At 42.4% G+C, this 19,759-nt stretch overlaps 1 protein-coding gene across 2 annotated transcripts in view; it reads left to right on the plus strand.

The window, feature by feature from the left end:
* The first annotated feature begins 1,157 nt into the window (after positions 1–1,157).
* LOC111841204 (A disintegrin and metalloproteinase with thrombospondin motifs 19) overlaps positions 1,158–19,759 on the plus strand; it is a 75,021-nt gene continuing 56,419 nt past the window's right edge. The window contains exons 1-7 of one of the 2 annotated variants that reach the window (XM_023806793.2): positions 1,158–1,439; positions 1,781–2,217; positions 8,902–9,061; positions 10,653–10,825; positions 12,637–12,720; positions 15,100–15,254; positions 18,008–18,051. In XM_023806793.2, coding sequence (XP_023662561.2) covers positions 1,373–1,439; positions 1,781–2,217; positions 8,902–9,061; positions 10,653–10,825; positions 12,637–12,720; positions 15,100–15,254; positions 18,008–18,051 — 1,120 coding nt within the window. In that variant the 5' untranslated portion in view covers positions 1,158–1,372. Of the gene's footprint in view, positions 1,440–1,609; positions 1,681–1,780; positions 2,218–8,901; positions 9,062–10,652; positions 10,826–12,636; positions 12,721–15,099; positions 15,255–18,007; positions 18,052–19,759 lie in introns of those variants that run through there. The other variant, XM_023806794.2, reaches the window with a different exon arrangement.

The raw sequence follows: 19,759 nt of genomic DNA on the forward strand, positions 1-19,759 counted from the left end.
CAATTAAGCTCTTTACTTGTTTATGCTACATGGTTGTAATGGTTTTTAAAAAGGGAATCCAATTGCTGAGTCATTTTGAATGAACATTCAATATCTGCTAGCTGATAAAGCTGAAATATTTTGCAGGCACGTCTCCTTTTACAAACATCTATTTTAAGGTGCCTCACAGTAGGCTATTTGGGTGGGGTGGTTCAAAATAGCGGAATCTGTTTATAATTTGAGAATATTGTAAAATATGTAACAGCTACATATAATACAAATAATACGTTTTATCTACTCGTATAAAGTTTGGTTAGTTTATTAGTTGTTTAAAGTCACTGGTGACATCATGAATACTGTTTTGTCCATCAAGGTGATCACGCTACCTTCAGCTGTCTGTTTTATCCTGTTCGTTTATGACCCATAAAATAATTAAATAATCTACCCCCAGTCTTTGAATCATTCGATTTAAGTTGATTACTTCGCAGATATTTATTTTACCACATATAGGCTACTGTGTTTCTAACGTGACTTGAACCCTATTTATAGTTCATTTCTTTTTTTGTTATCCTGAGGGTATGACTTTAACTTCCTGTCATAGACGTCGCTGGTTTTGCCCAAAGCATTGCTGAACTGTTAATATGCGTTGCATTTTAAACTGAGAGCATCTTAAACTATAGTTTTATACAGATATCTTGTTGGAGACCCATAACACGCAGTTAATTCATTATGGCCCGGGATATATGATTTCAAAATTTTGGACAGCCGGCCCACTATAAATGTAATTTTACGTTTTTAGTTAAAACTGATTTGGGGTTAAATGGCTATATAGTCAGTCTTATAAAGTTATAGATCATTTAAAGCAAAGGTACCAGAAACAAAAAACGAGGTAGAAGTTGTAGAATCAGATAGTGCCTAACTAAATAATTAATTTGGACAATAGCAAGGCATCCACTCCTCGCTCGTGAGTCAGTCGTCGGCATGGGTGGCGATACCATGGCTGGCAGTGCCAGCAAAATATGTAGAGCGTAAAGTCTGGATCCTCAAGCGTTCCCTGCCGCTGCTTGTGCTGTCCCCATACATCATGCTGTATGTTATCTGTACGGATGCCCCCCCTCCGCCCCTCTCTCTCTTTCTCTCCCTAATTCGGCGCTTACTTTTTCTGAGTTTTACTCCGACCCATTCATTTGGAAAACCTCTCATGTGAGTGAAGAAACATTAACTGCAGACACCGGGACATGGACAAAACCAACAAGCAGTGCACAGACACTTAATTTTTTGGCTTGAGTTCCTGGAAAGTGTTTTTTTTCCATAGACAGCACTTTTGTTATCGTTTGCACGTTGTCAAGTTAAAAAATTCGCTTAGGGTGGTCGCGTTGGAGAGTCTCAGACAATGCGTCTCAATCACATCTGCAGTTTTCTGCATCAGTTGTGTTTTCTGGCTGCTACTGTAACTTCAGGTAGAGACGATACGTTTTGGATTAATCATTTAAGTTATTACCGTATATTGTGTCTAACAATCGCACATACAACGAGTATAGTATTCAGTATTCAATAGCTTACCTAATAGCAAAGAGTTAACTGTGTATTTATCGTTGACGTACCGGCTTTACAAAGTTACTTTTATTAGAGTTCACCGCGAGTAAAGTCACCTGCGTTTTATCAAGAGGTTTTTCGTTTCTCAATAAGGAATTCGGCAAAGTAAAGATAATTTTCAGCAACTTTGTTCCAGTATGCTTTCGATAAACGTTTTTTATTATATATTTTTAAATATTTATTATTTTTTGATCTATCGATACAGGTCTACAAGTATCTCCGGATTCTGAGATCATTTTCCCGGAGTTTTTTCCTGACATGGGTCCTCCGGGTGCAAACAGAGCGGTCAGCCGAGACGGGGATGCCGGTACGGGGAGCAGCTCTCGGGAGGTTCGCTCCCTTTCTCGCTGGGACGAATACGACCCACCGGAGCTGCACCGTACGGATCCTCCGAGACCGCAAGTGCAGGCTCCGCCGGAACTGAGGCTCAGGATCTCGGCTTTTGGTAAGGACCTGCGTCTCATCCTGAAGAGGGACACTCGCTTTCTGTCCCAGAAGTTCATGGTGGAGGAGAGAGCGAAAGCACGAAAGGCATCTGTACGGGACACGCAGGCTGCCAGCGCTGAGACAAGCTGCTATTACAGTGGGATCGTGCTCAATTACACGGGATCCAGCGTCTCATTCAGCACCTGCGCTGGACTGGTAAATAACATCTGCATTTATACACAGCCCTAGGCCTATATATAACTCTCAGTATATGTCAAAATATAGTTCCATGAGACAAGAACACGCTCTCCGTGATTTAGGTCATAAGAATGGGTTACACTTGTAATTTTTATATCTATGACTAAGCAATCATTTACACTTCGCAATCATATTCTTCATACTTTTTAATTACTTGAGACACGCCGTCGCGATTATCTTATCTTGGATTTTTCTTGATGAGTCCACGTGTGTAGTTATTTGCAAATAATACTAATTCGGATTAACAAAATAGCGAAATCGGTGCATCATCTAACGCCATTGACCGTCTACACGTACTGGAGCATGAAGCTTGACATGAATGGCTGAGCTAGTGCCTTCCTGCCCACCAGGCTGCGGTCTTTACACGTTACACACCGCTTTCATAGCACCGGAGTAACCAGCGTGAAATTACATGCCGTACACCTTGTTTTCTACGTAGTTCAGCAACACGAATCACCCGTTAAACCTTAACGTGTAACTTTCTGTTGGACACATGCTACTTTTTAAAGTACACAAAAGGAAATTCTGAAAAGAAAGCGAGGTGTAGAAGTCAAGGATGCGTCAAGGAGATTCCGCAAGCTGTTGGTTACAAGTCAAACTTCATAAACGTCACACTGTGCAGACCCCTAAGCATTTTTCTCTTTCTTGCGTTTTAGGGGGCATACAACAATCTGCGTAGAATACTTTGGGATGTAACTAAAAGCACATGAAATCCGCCAGAGTAGTAAATCCCCTCCATCCAACATTATTTTGCTCTTTATTGTTTACAATGTACACTGTTTATAACGTACCTGTTTAAACAGCATAAATATCATGCTGGTTGATGCTATAACTGTGAATTTTTGCGGCTTGCATCCTTTTGGTCCAGTCCATAGTCTAGTTGACAAGGTAAATATAAAATAAATCTTCATTGCTGCCTGTCGCATGGTAAATCTGGCCTTGATATTGGTTTGTTTTGATGGGCTGTGGTTAAGCTACAGGGGTGATTCTAGGGTCAGGGGATGATTGGATCCTAACCAGCGAAACTGTTATGAATAGTTACATGGTGACAGTGATTGTAAAATGATTGTAAGAAAAAAAATTCTGGGGCTTTGTTAAAAACATTTAGAGTTTAAGCCTCATGAGCCACCACCCCCCAGATGCTGTCCAATAGAAGTTCATCCTCTACAACTTATGTATAAAGCCTGAGCCACTGTTTAACATGATAATTAATTTTGGACTATGGATGACATTCTTATGATGAGAGCTTTCCCTTGAAATGACTCTCCTGTCTGAGGCAGAAATCCTCAGAAAGTATGAGCGATTTTTTTGCTTGTGCTTATCACGGACAGCCATGAATAGGCCCTCGATGCTTGACAGTTGTACACAAACTTGCAGGATCTGTCTTGCATTCGCTTTTGGTGTGTGTGGGTCATCGCCATTGCTGGAGATTCAAGCCAGGACACATTTCTGCACCCAGGTGCGTCTCACGAAGCTCGTGGAACAGGTCTGAGGAAAGCCGGCATCTGTGCCTCGGCCACACCCCTCATTCTCGAGGTTCTGGACCACGTGTAAAGAGACGACATAAACCTCCCAGGAGGTCACGATATACAGTCATTAGTGACCTCCTGAGGTTTTCCCTGGTGAACTTCTGTGGTTTTCATGGCTTGGACGACTTCCCAAGAGTTTGGCCTGGAATCGCTGACTTCCTCTTATTAACTCAAAGCATCACCTCTTAGGAGAAAAAAAAACGGGCATGTAGAAAGTGTGCTTTTGTTCACTTTCACCGTGTGCATGAAACACAACCTCAGTTAAGGAGACAGCACATTTAGCTGTTTGCATTTACCGAGGCACCAAACTAGCGGTTGCTCTACGTACAAACGCTCCCCAGTTCATGATGGTCCATGTTACAACTTTACGATTGGTAAATGTTCTTCACTTTCAGTGCAATATTCAACAAATTACATGAGATATTTAACACTCTATTATAAAATTGGCTTTGTGTTAATGATTTTGCACAAATGTAGGCTAATATAAATGTTCTAACGTAGGCTAGGCTATGGTTTTTGTTAGCTTAAGTGTACTGTATTAAAATGCATTTTAATACAGTACAATATTTTCGCCTTGTAAACTGGGGGGAGGCTGTATTGGAATTTCTTACTTTTTTTTGTGAGCCTAATAACTTAGTGCCCTTAATTTCAAATAAAATATATCAGATTCAAATAAAATTGAGGGAAATGAAAAACAAAAGTCTCTATCCTTTTAAGGATGCTTAAACATTCATAGTTTCTCAAAAATACATGAAAAGTCATCCTCAGTATCGGCCTTGGAACAGCGAAGGCACTCCAGCAAGAACAAGTGGCAGCCAAATCTCACACATATTCATAACATCTCCCTGGAGAATTCCCACCACGGCCTGGGACAGAAACGGGGTGGTCATGGTGACAGACAAACACTGGCAGCTCTGTAATGATTTCCTACACGTTGCTCATGTAACTGAAATCATACATTGAAACAGAGGGGAAAGAAACAGAGAGCACAAATTGTCACAGATTTTCGGAGTTTCAGCGGAAAAGTCGTTTCACGGCTCCGCGACTCTCTGACAGGCACCACAATCGCGAGCCCCATGGGGAAGAGCGTGAGACTCTGTGGGAATGAGCGAGACGGAGTCAAGGTTGCAGTGGACGCATGCAAAATGGAAAGTGAAGCTGAATGTGTCCCATCTGAGGTCAGCTGAATGTCTCCGGAAAAGGCACTCACTAGCTGAGCGAATGAATGAATGAATGAATGTGGTGAGCACCAATTAGTGAGATGAAGATGAGGAGGTCCACTTCTCAAAATGCATATGTAGGCAGAACCAGAGCCATTTGAGCCCGAAGGCCATGGCATTAATCCCAGTGGTCCTCGCTCTGTAGACGGCCTGCTTTGCAGCACTTGAGAAAAGCACTTCCCCTTAATTCCTTCAGGAAGAAATATTTTGAAATTGTAAGAGGCTTTGAACATGGGTGAGTAAAAAATAATGAGTTAAAACACTAGTAATGACACATAGGATACTGAACGCTCAAGTGAAAAGGAGAAAGTCAGCTAAAACAAAATGTTATTTAGGAACTTGAATGTTTCTGTTGACACACTTGTATGTGTGCACAGTAGAATTTATTTATTAGAGACTTTTACAAAAGTGATGTAAATTTGAGTAGACAGGGTCTGCCAGTCCCTGGAGTGATTAGGGACCAAGGGCCCAATGATGAAATCACTTTGCTGACCCTGGGATTTGAAGCGGCAGCCTTTCGATCCCAGGCACAGAGTCCTAAGCTGCTAAGTCACATACCGCCCTGTTTCTTTAGGCCGATAGGGTGTGGAATCGAATTCTGATTGCAGCTGAAGCTGATGCCTTCTCATTTTGGCTTGGTTATAAAATTCAGACCTGACTGCACAGGTGCAGAAACACGACCTTTGACAAAAACTGGGGTTTCTTATGTTGATGAACTGACCCAAACTGGGTGTGGGTGATTTTTCACAGTTCATACATACTGTAGATTTTATTAAGTGTTTCAAAAATGTCTGCCATTGGCAGTTAGCGACAGATATACAATGTATCTGAGCTGGATTTATTAATAACAAACTCCAGTTTGTTATTAATACAGAAAGTGTACAATAGTGACAGTAACATTAATGTATATGGTCGTTTATTACATATTTTTAAATTTGTTCTTCCAAATGCCGCCACACTGAAACACTCAGAGGTAAGACAGCAAATTAAGATCATGCTAACATCCTTGAGCCTAAAACAATAAAAATCTTCATTATAAACTAGCCAACCAACATTCTTCTCCCTGTAGTGGTTGAGTACTGTCTGCAGGGTGGCCCAGGCATCCGTCTGTGTCAGAATTTGATGGTTTTGCCTAAACGCAGATGTTAAACCAGCCTTCTTTAATCAAGTGAGCGATCAGCTTGTTTGGTCTGCTTAAGTCATAGGAATTAATTTGACACGAAGCAAATAAGCTTTCCTGGCTGGGCCTGCTACGTGATGTCGCCTCAGCAGTGCACGCTCCGAACCTCAGGCTACCCCCCCGGGGGGCACTTACGGCTTACTCGAAGTGCTCTGTCCTTGCGGCTGGTGGATGGTGAGCGGCTGCCTCGGTTCTGGGAAGCGCCGACGTGGCCCGGACAAGCTGGGCGGGTTGCACCAGGCTTGGGCAGCCGGCCGCACGAGGCTTATTATTTGGACAAACTGACCTGTGATGTAACTTTCTGGATGGTGGAAACCTCCAGGGCCGCGGACAGCTCCCCGCCTCCGTCTGAGGCTCTGCGGAGATCACGCCGCAGTTACTGCAACTTCTGGAAATGCTCCCGATGGTCCTGGTGGGGAAAATAAATAAATAAATGCTTAGCTGGAGATGGCTTGCCTTGGAGATGCCATCTTTGATGTGGAAACCGCTAATGAATTTAACTTTAGAAATACGACTCAAGGGCCAATCTGTGGTTTACTCACAAAACTTTCTAAATACTAACAGATTTCCCTTTCATTCAATTTTAGCACAATCATCCAAAAAAAAAGAAAATGATGTAATATGTATTAAAGGTTTTTTTTCTTTGTTTTCTGTTATGCTGTCAGTTGATCTGGTAATGTTATCCTAGAGTATAATTAATGAATCTGGTTTTTATCCTGATGCCAGGCTGATTTGAATCTTTGCCCTGAGCAAGGGGTTTATTTTTCAATGGAATTAAGGCAGGTTTATAAAATTACTGTTGTTTAAGTACAGGATTCTTCATTGTCATTCTGAGATAAGTGCTAGGATGTAGACTGTGATACCTCCAGGCTAAATTAAGACTCAGTCCTGTTACAGCATCATAAATCAACTACAGCGTTTTTTTTTTTTTAATCACATCATACAATAGCAGATAGTAGATACTACCAGTGCCGCCTTAAGTTTCAAATGGTAAATGAGTGATTTGGTTGGCTGAAGAATAAATCGCATGTGTTTGTCATTGGTCCTTAGCTTTCGAACAAGCCAATAGCCAGATTTTATACAGTTAGGAAACTCAGACTAACTTTCCTGTGTTACTGGCGGTTCCTGTGTTCTTGTCCAGATGGCAGAGAAAAGTGCACTGGAAAGCCTAGTTTATATGGTGACTTTTGGTTTGTAAGGTAATCTGGATTTATGAGCAACCGTATAGGAAAGAGTTCGATACTGGGGGGGGGGAAACACAACTTAATAATTATTTGGGGGGATGAATGAAACCAAATTAAATATTGGGGATATGTGCCGCCCCCCCACCCCTGTATCCCCCATTTTGTACATCCCTATTCATGAGTATAGTGCATGTAAATTATTTTTGCTGAGGATTCTGGGATGAGAACAAAGTGAGTCTGAGGTAATCAGCATGAATCAAGGTCTCCATGGCTTCCCTTTGTGTATTTTTTATCCCCGAAATAGAAACAGATTTTGCACCCTGAAGCACCTATAGAGCTTGAGACACTTAGTGTAGATATTTTATATATTTATTTGTCTAGCAGTTGACCTGCACATTCTCTTATCGTCTCCACAACAAATTGAGTCTGGACTGTCTTATCACCCTCAGCAGTGCAGTTTAATTTAGATCACTGCGTGATGGAATTGGAGGCCCCTGTGATGACCCAGTGCATCATGGGATAGGCCCTGGCTATAGAAAACACACCGTAACTAGACAAGCATATACGAAAAGGGAAGTTTAAATCCATATACTGAAAGCTAGTAGGAATCATTGTGGGTTTAGTGTGTGTAAAGGTTTAATTTAAGATATGCATAACAATATCAAGGGCGGATAGTAAACATCAATATATACCTCAATATTAACTATACTATCTAGAAATGAAGACACAAACTGACACAGAGCTGATGAAAAATGGACTTTTGTTGTTATGTGTCATTAACAGTTCAGGGAGTTTTTTTGGGGACTCAGTAGATAGGTTTTATTCATTAAGGTAAAGATGGCGCATGGGTGATGACTGAGCTAAAGTAATGACACTGAGGCTGATTCTGTAATCTAGGCCCATCATTGAATGCTGAGCTTAATTCATCTTGTACACCCTTGTGCAAATAAATTGAAGCAAGTTCAACATTTCAATATATAATATGACCTCATTTGTCTTTTAGTAGCATTTGGGGGCCATTTGGCATAGAATCCAGCAATTTTGTGCAGTCTTCGATGATCTTGGAGGTCCCAGTACCATACTTGAATCAATGCCTGAATAAGCTTATCTTTTGTGCTACAGTCCATTCCACAAAGGCACTGCTTGTAGATTGACCACAGATTCTCTATATACCTTAATTGTCTTCTTGTTGATGAAATTCCTGTCCATTTTCGACATATGGCAAAGGGCTAGATACTGAAAGATGCCTGACCCATCAGGTGATGATGAGGAAATTTCCTACACATAATGATGTAGCTCCAACCCATTAAAAAAGTGACTAATGAAGGCATATTGTTGGCTTTCTGGAATGAAACTGAAAATCAAATAGTAAAAAAGTTACTGAATTAATGATTAATTCTTGAATTAATTTGCACAAGGGTGTAAACTTCAACCAATTCCATTGCATGTATATAATCTTGCTTAACTTTACTGGTGCAAAGCTAAATTGCAGTTAGATTAGTGTATTCTTGTCTTTGTTCCTCTCACAGATGGGGTTTATTCAGCTCAGTAAGGACCTTTTATTTATCGAGCCCCTGAATGATACCGTTGCTGTCACGGGACACCCGCACCGTGCTTACAGAAGAAGGCGCTCCGCAGAGGACACGTCAACCGGGGGAAACGCTGACAGCCACTGTGAATTACTCCCTGGTAACCTTCATTCATTGGACACGTGTCATGAACCCTTTGATATATCATATCTTATTATAGGGCCCACGAAAATTACTTCATTGCATTGTTGGGCCAAGAAAAGGAAAACCTGGCACTGCAGCCTCAACTTTTATAGTTGGATAAATCTTTGATGCTTTCCGAGTCGTTTCAGGTGATGTCCGTGCACACGTATTTGAATTTTTCCTAATTACGTTTTCAATCGGACTCCCAGGTCCGACATAAATTTCGCATGCAAAGGTCCAGAATAAGCAGGGATCCGAGACCTTTTTCCATTTTTATATTTGTGATCATTTCGTGATGATAAGCCTGTAATATTTTGCTAAACGGTACACTTCCCCTTAAATACTGTGTTTTACTGTGATTTTTGAAGAGAGACGTAGGTGTGTATAATATAAATGACCGGTCAGCCCAGATGAAGGGTTAGGAATTAAAACCTCCATACTCCAGACCCTTGATGGATTTTAATACGGCTTTAAAGATTACCCAGAATGCACATGTGCCAACTTGTTGCTATAGCACGTTGACTAGAAACACTTCTACAATGCACTGGCTTCCTGAATCACATTATATTTCTTTAAGCCCTTTGTGTTTATATTCACAAGTGATTATCACCCCGTTTTTGCTCTCAAGCTTTTAATCCCATTAATCTATTGTCTACCGTGACAGAGATCATCTGTCTGTCTGCGATTATACCTAAACCTATGGATGCTTTAAATTCCATCCTGCACTGTGCCCTGATGCCTTGAGTATTTGCAAACGTACCTCCCTGGCAGTTTTATTTGGTTAGTCTCCTGCCTTTCCTGACAGAGGTGGTGCAGAGAGCCCATCTGTCTGCGAGTGATTAAGCCGAAACACAAAAGTGGGCTGGAGATCCTGCCCAGGTGCCCTCTGCAGCTCACACGCACTTCCCCGCTCGTTGTGTTTAATTAATCTCCTGCCCAGCCCAACAGAGGTGCGCCGGAGAGGTCCTGTCTGAAGGCGATTAAGTCTAAATGCAGTCGTGCTTTAAATCCTTGGCCCGTTCCGTGCCCAGTTGCCAGCTACACTGCGGATATATCCCCTCCCTGGATGCTTATTTGATTTATGGGCCACCCCGCTCTAGCCTTTGGGAATGCACCTTTTTTTTTTCTCCAAACCGGGGCAACGTGAAGCGTTTATGTGCCGGAAAGCTAAAAAAAAAAGGGTAACGCACTTTCACACCTAATTTAATGTCTGTGAAGTGATGGATGGTGATGTGCGTGTCTTAACTCTTTGGCAAAACCTGCTCCCCGCCAAAAGATCACAAACACCCCCCCCCCCCCATATGGGCCAGTTTGAGACTAAAAAAAGATGACAGCTTATCAGAGGTAAGTTGATGAAGTCTGGACTGTCATTCCTGTCTAGCTGTGGTTGTGGGCTTGAAGGTTTTCATTAAGACGTCTTTCCTAGCTGTTTTTGATTAATACTCCGCCTGAGAGCTCAGCCGCGTCACCCATCGTCTCTCCTGCTTCCTCATCCACACTGAGTGCCCTTTTCCCTGAGCCTGAGTTAGAAAAGATGAGCCGCATGGAGTGCGATCTCCATTCCACAGAGAAGCTGAAATTTAAAAGCCAAACAGCGACAGAGGGCAGGAGGGCGAAGAGGTACTCACACAAGCTGCTCCATGAATACAACGTGGAGACGCTGGTGGTGGCAGACCCTGCCATGGTCAGCTATCACGGCGTGGAGGCGGCGAGACGTTTCATCCTCACCGTCATGAACATGGTGCGTATTCCCACCGCCATCTTTAATCAAGATGCTAAACACCTTTCCTTCCACTCTCAGAGCCTAAGATGGATCCAGTTAATGGGATAGCAGAAAAAGGTAATAAACATCTAATGTGTGTTCAGTGCTGTTGTCATCTGGGATCAATTTTCTCCTGGTTTGCCAGTTTATGCCGTTTTAATCTAGATTAGTGTGCCTCCTAAGAATGAAACTTGAAGATAATGTACCAATAGCATTATTAATCATAAGCCACATTCTTTCCAGATAATTTTGATTCCTGCTGCTGGACCTGTTGAGTTTTACCTGAATGTTTCTAATATAAGAGCATAAAATTAGCACCTTACTCACAGACATTTGACATTGCTTCTGTTGCTCCTGTAAGCTTATTGTTCCCAGACCTGTGCCCCTCCCCCTTGGAATGTCTCCGTGCCAACGCTGACGAACCTTTCCTATTCGTGCAGACTCACTGCTCTCTGTCCCACGACTCTGCCCTCCTTCCCATCCAATCACTTCTTGCCACATCACTCTCCACTTGACCTTTTAAAACTGGTGCTGCCCTGAAACTCAGCCAGCCATTCGCCATGCCTGCTGCCACTCATGTTACTTATTTCATGCTTGCCGTCCTGTCCTCTGCTCTTAGTGATCTATACCTTCCACTCGTGACCAGATAGACCATATCTTTTCATCTTCTGTGCCTTCTAGTGAAAGGAGCTATAAATGACAATTTGTTATTAATTATCTACTGTATCTGTCTGTCTGTCCTAAGTGACAGAAAAAGTTAAGCACCCAGACAGAGTGGTGGAAATGAAATGAATCTGCATATGGGGAAAGGTCATGTGACTGTATTGCAATGATTATAATGTCTGATCTTTCGGACAACAGAGTTGGCAGTATGGGCACACTGCTGGTCCCATGTCAGTAGGGTGTGGAACCCCCCCCCCCCCATCACCCCCAGGCCAGGATACACATGGTGATATGGTGTGGAAGGGAGTCCTACAGCCATTGCATCCTCTCCTGCGGCAAGTCGCCCCACAGCTGTTGTATCTGGGCCTCCAGATTCTGCATATTGGCCCTGGGTCTGAGTTGATACATGCGGACGCAGGATGTCACTGATGTAGCGCTGTGCCGTCAGGGTCCCCCAAATCACTACCAGAGATGACCTGAAGTCATACCCTATGGCTCCCCACACCATGATGACTGCAGTAAGGCTGGTGTGTCTCTCCACAACATTGGCAGGATTGATCACCACGCAGCTGTCTCTGCATTTGTGTTAATGGCAGCCTACGCATGGGACTGTGAACCCGTAGTCCGGCTGATGCCAGTCGTCAGGACACGGTGCGGGATGACACAGTGTGTTGTAGAGAGTCCAATATCTGTGTCTGAATGACTGGCACAGATGTCATGGGGTTCTGTGATGCTTGACGCACAATATGACAACCCTCCTTTGGTGTGGTCCATCTTGGGTGACCGGGACCTTCACGACATGTGTGGCTGTCCTCACGTGCCCATTGGTTGCAACATCGGGCCACCGTGACATCTGCATGCCCCACATGCAGGGCAACTGCACGATACGACCACCTGTGACTCCTATTAAACTCTGTCAAGTGCTGGTAATGCTGTCTAATGCGTCTACGCATCGAAATCGTACCATTACTTTTGGGTGCTTAACTTTTTTTGTCACTGAGTGTATTTTAATTATTCGAGCTGAATATCCAAGATGTACTTACTGTAATTCACAGGGTTAATCAGAAACTCTCTAGTGATTTAAAGTGCACTTGTACACCCAGTATAACCTCATTTTTGTTACCTAGGTTTTCAGCCTGTTTCAACACAAAAGCCTCGGCATCCAGATGAACATCCGTGTGACCAAACTGGTGCTGCTCCAGGAAAACCCAGTAAGGAAACACTTTCTTAATACATACATTGCTTGGAATGGGTCTCCCATGCGAAATCAAAACACGCAGCAGAACTGACCATAATTCTGTATTAATTATACCCCTGTCAAAGCTGACACTAATTACATTGCAAATAAATAACGAAGATGGATGCGACTGCGATTAAGTGTTCTTCCTGCTAAACTGTAGTGAAGGACAAATGCTCTATTGGGAATACACAAGAGAGGAAGCACTTCTCATTCTAGAATTTTATTATTTTTCACAGCAGTGCTGCCTGATGATGTGGAACGTGCTTTTAGACATGGTATTTATGTCATTCCTGGTGTCCATCAGTTTCCAACATTCGCATAAATTCCAACATCTGCTTACGCCGCATTCAAAATTACCTGCTGAATGATGCTATTATCGCAATTTCTTAGTGCCCCGGCAAATTTCTGCAGGCTTTGTTGGAAAACATTGAGGGGGGGGGGGCTGTTTTGAGGCCGGTGTGTGGCTCCATGGGATTGCATGCTGTGTGTGTGTGTGTGTGTGTGTGTGTGATCTGAAGGTTGTTAGTTCAGATCCCAGAATTGACCGGGGTGTTTTACTTCTAGGTCCTTGAGCATGGCCTTTCACTCCCACTTGCTCCAGGAACTGGTGGACCCCATTTTCCTAAAAAGTTAATGAAGCTTTAGATAACAGCACATGCTAAATAAATTAAAACATATTGCATGTAATCGATTGACTTGAAGATCGACTGCTGACATCACAGCCAAATTGTGTTTGTGAAAAGAGTCTCTTTGTTTTTCTTTGTCCTGCAGATGTGTTTTTGGGCCGAAAGTCCGTTTTGTCAGATTGCCGTTCTTTGGCTTTTTCGCTCTTTTTGCTCCAAGTTTGGCTTGATGTAGGAGTGAGAGCCTTTGGGGGCTTGGGGGGACGCGCACAGAACAACGAGATGGTCATTGGAGCAACAAAGAGCACATTTAGGCTGCATTAATAATATTCAAACGGTGGTTTTTAATGCCGGTTACGTTTCACCAGGATAAAAAAAGCCTCAGACAACATTGCATAGGACGTGAACCTATCGAAATGTTACCCTTCGCTTTGATTCAGACCCAACAGCTGTCTGAGACCTCCTAACTGTACAGGGGTGGTGTGAGTTAGGTGCAGTTCCTGTAATCGGAAGGCTGCTGGTTCAAATCCTAGTTAGCTGCTTCTGTCCTTAGGTCCTTCAGCAGGATCTCTAGGCCCTTTATGCTCCAGGGACCATATGAACCTGCTTTTTCAAAAACATTGATCTTACTTTGGATAAAAGCGTCTGCTAAGTAAATAAAATTACTGCTTTTCTCCTCAGGCTAAAGCTTTACCTCTTTTACTGTTTCCAGAGCTAAAATTCCTCGCCCCCAACTTTGGAATAACAAGCACTGAAAAACAGTGCTATGGATCATATACTGTAACTCATTATTTAATCAGGAGGATAATTTGAAAACTTACTTTTGATTTTTCTTTTAACCCTGTGCAGTAATCCTATTTCAATGGCAGAATGTCCATCAATCTGTCAGTCACTAAAATAATATTTAATATATATATTTCTTTATTTAATATATATATTAAAGTGAGATTTTGAGGAAAAGCCATGGATGTGAGAGGTTCTTTTGGGCACTGGTCTAAAAGAAATAAAACACTTTGGTAGCACTTTACTTGAGGCCATGTTTTTAGGAATTTATAAACACATTCATAACAAGTAGTAATGCATTCATAAAGCATTATAAACATGGCTATAAATATTTATCAAAAGACATAACACATTATAGCCATATGTATTATGCATTATGAATGCTCTATGAAGCTTTCATCTATAATTCACTATATATACCTTTATAATGCATTATAATGGTCGGTATAAGCATTAATGATGCTATGTAGTACATTATAAAGGTATCTATAGTGCATTAATGAGAGTTTCATAAGGCGGTCTTAATGCATAATAAATATGGCTATAATGTTTTGTGCCCCTTTATAAATATTTACAGGCATGTGTATAATGCGTTATAAATGCATTATAATGCGTTATAAATGCATTATAATGTACTATGAATGTGTTTATAAATTACTAAAAACATGACCTTAAGTAAAGTGTTACCAAAAATGTTTTAGTTTCCTTGATCTGGCCCAAAAACTGATCCGACTTGCAAAATTCAGGAGCAACTCACAGTGTAGAACAGGAGGTTCCTGACTCATGGAAGCAATCATAAGCAGTTCCATAAACTCTATGCATTCTGGGATATTTTTCAAGGACTACCTGTAGTACAGTGACTACAGCTGTTTGACGCGGTGACAGTGACACATACCGTGAAGGCGGATGGGGTGTGGCTGACCTGTGGGTGACTTTGTCCCCAGGCAGACATGTACATCGGGCAGCACGGCGAGAAGACGCTGGAGAGCTTCTGCCGCTGGCAGCACGAGCAGTACGGGCGAAAGGGCGCCCACTCAAACTTCGGCAGCCGCTGGATGGATGACAGCCCCTCGGTGGACACAGCCATACTCATCACCAGGTGGGCAGCCCCGACTGCTCCATGTTCAACATTTAACATTATTTATTTGCCTGTTTTGTTTGCCAAAAGTACATCAAAATGCTTACTTGGGCCATTCAAACATTAACATGGAATGTGTAAAACAGCACAAAACAAAGACACTCCAAAAACATAAAAGCAGACATATAACTCATAATAATAATAATAATTCTTATAATTATCTTTATTTTTATAGCACTTCTCATAAAAGGATGCAGCTCAAAGTGCTTCACAAACCAAAATAAAAACCAAAGACAGAGAAGCAGCTAACATACAGGTCAATGAAATTATAGAAGGATGGAATAAATCTAAGTAAAATAAATAAGTGAAATAAAGCTAAACAAACAAATCATATAATTCATAAAAAATAGCTAAAATACAACAAAACACAAATATAAATAAATAAATAAAAATAAAGTACAATTAAAGGATAATAGATTAAAGAATAAAATATAAAAGTATAAGCTAGTAAAAATGATTAATGTCATATGTTATGGCTATGGCGACAAAATGGTGAGATAAAAAGAAATAAATTACACGGGTAGGTAAATTCTGAATACATAGAACAGATGGCAGAAACAGAAAAAACGGATAAATAAATTGTAAACAATGGTGTTACCAGGATGCCATTTTGGAGGCACCAGTATTCGAATTGTTTCCAAGGCCTTTGTGCTCGTTTTCGGGGAGGGATTGGTGATCTTTGGCCAGAAGACCCATATGGATGGGCACTGCCCACTCATACAGTATATGAAATAAGTATAAAATAAATGGTTGGAATGGGAGGTTTTGCAGAGTGAAATGTAATATACGAAGTATGGCTGTGTTCTGTAAAGTGTACTCTGTGCTGTGGATTGATGAGGCGTGCAAACTAAGACACAGCCATAAGACGGCTGGCGAGCTTTCTGAACGAGCGCTGTAATGTCCCATTTGCTGTTCACCTTACTGACATATCTGATAGGCTGGCTTTATTCAAGACACCCACAAAGAGATGCTTCTGCTGTACTCTAAGCCAGTGTTTCCCAATCTGCTCCTCGGGGATCCATAGTCGGTCCATGTTTTTGCTCCATCCCAGCTCCTTATCAGGAGGGAGCAAAAACCTGGACTGTCTGTGGGTTCTCGAGGACCAGATTGGGAAACACTGCTCTAAACTGCTGCATTAAGAACCAAACGTAGGTTCTTAATCCCATAAAAGGCTGGATCTGTTGGAGAAGCAGAGGCGGAAGCTGACGGGGCTGCTCAGGCACGGTTTTTCATTTCACCGGACAGGTGCTTCATATTTAGGGTGTCATGGAACCATATGTTATGAGGTGATTTGTCCTTGGGAGGTTTTCTGCAGTTAATCAGCCAGCTGTGTCTCAATCACATTTTATTTGTCGTAACAGTGTTGTCCATTGTCTTGTTTGTGACTGTCCGGGACCCTCTGATTCAGCTGTTGGCAACGACCCGCGGACACAAGGGCCAAAGAGTCCCGAAAGGACCTGCGCTGGGAATCGGGAAGACAAATAATAAACAAATAAGCCCAAAAATCGAACATAAAATCACCAAAATCAGCCTGAATCATTGCAGTAAGTTAGGAAAAAATAGCTACAAAAATGTGTTGAGTGGAAATGCATGTTTGTCATTACCTGGCACCTTCCCTGAAGTTTTCGCTTCTTCGGGAAGAGGATTTAGTGTGTAATTTAAGGGATCAGATATGTGCTGCATCAAGATAAAACCTTTTCCGTGGCTTAAATTGTTTCTCAAAACCCTTTCTGCCTGTGATGGAAAGGTCAGAAATAAAAGCAAAACCTCTCCGCTGCAATCTACATTACGAACACAGAAGTTCATTGTCCTTAGTCATTGACATCACCGTAATTCACTCTGCTTTCAGGGGGAATCCTGATAGGAGTCACGGTGTTTCAGAGCCTGCTTGGCAAACAGAGCAGTGCTGTTTTTTATTGTTTTGTGCCCTAGCTGAAACTGATGTCCAAAGCAATTTATAGTCTAGCTCAATATTTTATCGGAGCAACTCAGGTGAAGCTGACTACAATAGAATGTCTCCGTGTGGAACTTGAAAGTTCTACCTACAGATTTGAAATCCTCAACCAATGGACTAGCCACCATGCTAATGGTTGTCGCAATGACCAAAGATCCGGTATTTAGCAGGGTTGCCAATTTGGTCAGCTGGCTGGAGAGAGAGTGTCAATTCAGGGTAAGACTGCACACATTCACATTCATTTACCCGGAGTATTTTGTTTTCTGAAGTTAAGGGCCTTGATCATGAGCCCAGCAACCACAGGATTCAAACCAGCAACCTTCCGTACACAGACTTAGGTTCCAAACCAGCAGAGCCACAGGCCATCAAAAAGAAAAATTGGCCTTGAAAGTTGCAGAAGTCCTCTATATTCAGATAGTCCTGGTTGAGTATTGGGTTACTCACAACCAGCAATAATCACGCAGCAGTCAAACCTTATAAGCTACGGTCTTGTCACTGCACACAGATATGGGAGATCAGTACACAGACCCCCCGAGCAGAGTGTAAAAACCTGTCTCCTGATGGGCCCCCAGCAGCTTTATGGATTGACCACGGCAGAAATATCCCTGCTAATCCTCTGGTCTCTGGGTGTCTTGCCGCCGAAAGGGATAAAGATTCCTTGTAGTTGGCCACTGAGCCGTACAAATTATGTACAAATGGGTCAGATCGTCACGGCAACTTTGGCGGCTCGGCGCTGACGTCCCGTCTCTTTGTGTTTCAGGAAGGATTTCTGCGTGCATAAAGACGAGCCGTGCGACACCGTGGGTAAGTTCCTGCATCCTGAAGAACGTGGCGGCTCATTGCGCGGCAACTTTGTCCATAGCGGAACTTCAGTCAGCCATTAATCGTGTCCTCCGCTGTTTTCATTTGAATTTTCGGTGGTTGGGGTCCTGGGTTGCCTGGTGGCTTAGTGGGTAGCGAGCCTAAAACCTTCTGAATCGTGGGTTCAAATCTTGCGTTCAGCCAGAATCTGCCTGTTCTTCTCAGTTGGGTCTCCTCTTGTAAGGCATGTAATCTCTTTGAGTTCTTGAAATGGTCCATATTGGAAGGGTTTCTGCACCCTGCAGTGGCTGTCATCTCACCCAGCCTTGCACCCTGTCCCCACCACAACCCTGTGAAGCCTAGGTGACTATGGAAGATGGATGGATCATCTGGCTTTTACACGATTCAAAGTCCATCCTGATTAACACGGTCACTCGAATGAACTCATTTTCCTCCATGACACAGATGGCTGAAGAATAATAATAGTGACGGACACCCCCAGCTGCCACCCCTCCCCAAGGTGTTGTTGTTTTGTTTCCATAGTAACCAGGCTAAGGTAACGGCCATATTGTTTTGTTTCCCGCCGTTTCTTAAAAAGCACAAAGCTTAACGATGCCAGCACTCTCACAGTTGGTTGGCCATTAATCCCACACCTTTCCTGTCAGGTAGTTCAGTGATGATAATGTAAACAGTGCACAAAGACCCAGGCTGTTTGAAAGAGGCTTTAAAAGAATCACAGCCACCCGCATTGAAGGTGGAGACTAGTCTTCTGACAAGAAGACGAGGAAGTTGTGTTTACCGATGAAATACCGATAAGTATTTGACTAAATCAACAAGTTTCAAACTTAAGCTAAAAAAAGCACCTAAAATCTGGTAATGCACTTACATAAATATCAGCCTTTTAAGAATGAGAATTTTAATGTTTAATTTCTGTATTCTGTAAATTTCTGATTTAATTATGTCAATTTGTGACAACTGACAGGCATTGATTCTTTCTTGATATGTATGTTTTTATGAACTCCAGACTACAGCTGTACACAGGGTAACAGTGTTAATGCACTGTGGTCTACTGGACTTTAACTAGTCTTGTTAGGTGAGAAGGTGTGTGGCCAACCTGCATCCGTGGCCCAGAGCACTATGAGGGCGGACAATTCTATTCACTGTCGCTGAGCGACAAACGTTTGTCATGACGGCTTGTCATACGTGTCGGCAGGCACAGTGGGAGTCGATTTCCACCTCGTCTCTGTCACTTTTGCAGACAGAACATGACATGTGCTGTGCAGGGTTGCCATGGCTACTACACTGTTTCGTGAAGTTTTGCGAGGTGTAATTGTTTCCATGTTCTGTGGAGAGCTTGTGCACCTGAATTCTCCATTTCATGTGCTGCTGGACCCCGAGTGTCTCTGGATCATTGAGTTACTCTAAAAGTGCAGCTTCAGGTGACATATTGTGTAATACACCTGTTACAGCCCAGATGAAATAACTAAGTAGATACCCCCTACTTTTGCAACATTTACGATTATACCTAGGGTTAGCTGTTAGCGGGCATCTGTTGTACAACAGCCACTGTATGAAAAAGCATGTAGCATCTGGTGAGAAAAGAAAACTGCCCATGAAATGTTTTTAGGACAAATTCAGCAGCTTAAAACCTTTTTGTTATAATGAGCTAGCAACTCTATAACTCAGAAGCTAAATAGAAGGTAGAAGGTAG

The sequence above is a fragment of the Paramormyrops kingsleyae genome, chromosome 7 (genome assembly GCF_048594095.1).
Source record: "Paramormyrops kingsleyae isolate MSU_618 chromosome 7, PKINGS_0.4, whole genome shotgun sequence".
NCBI lineage: Eukaryota > Metazoa > Chordata > Actinopteri > Osteoglossiformes > Mormyridae > Paramormyrops > Paramormyrops kingsleyae.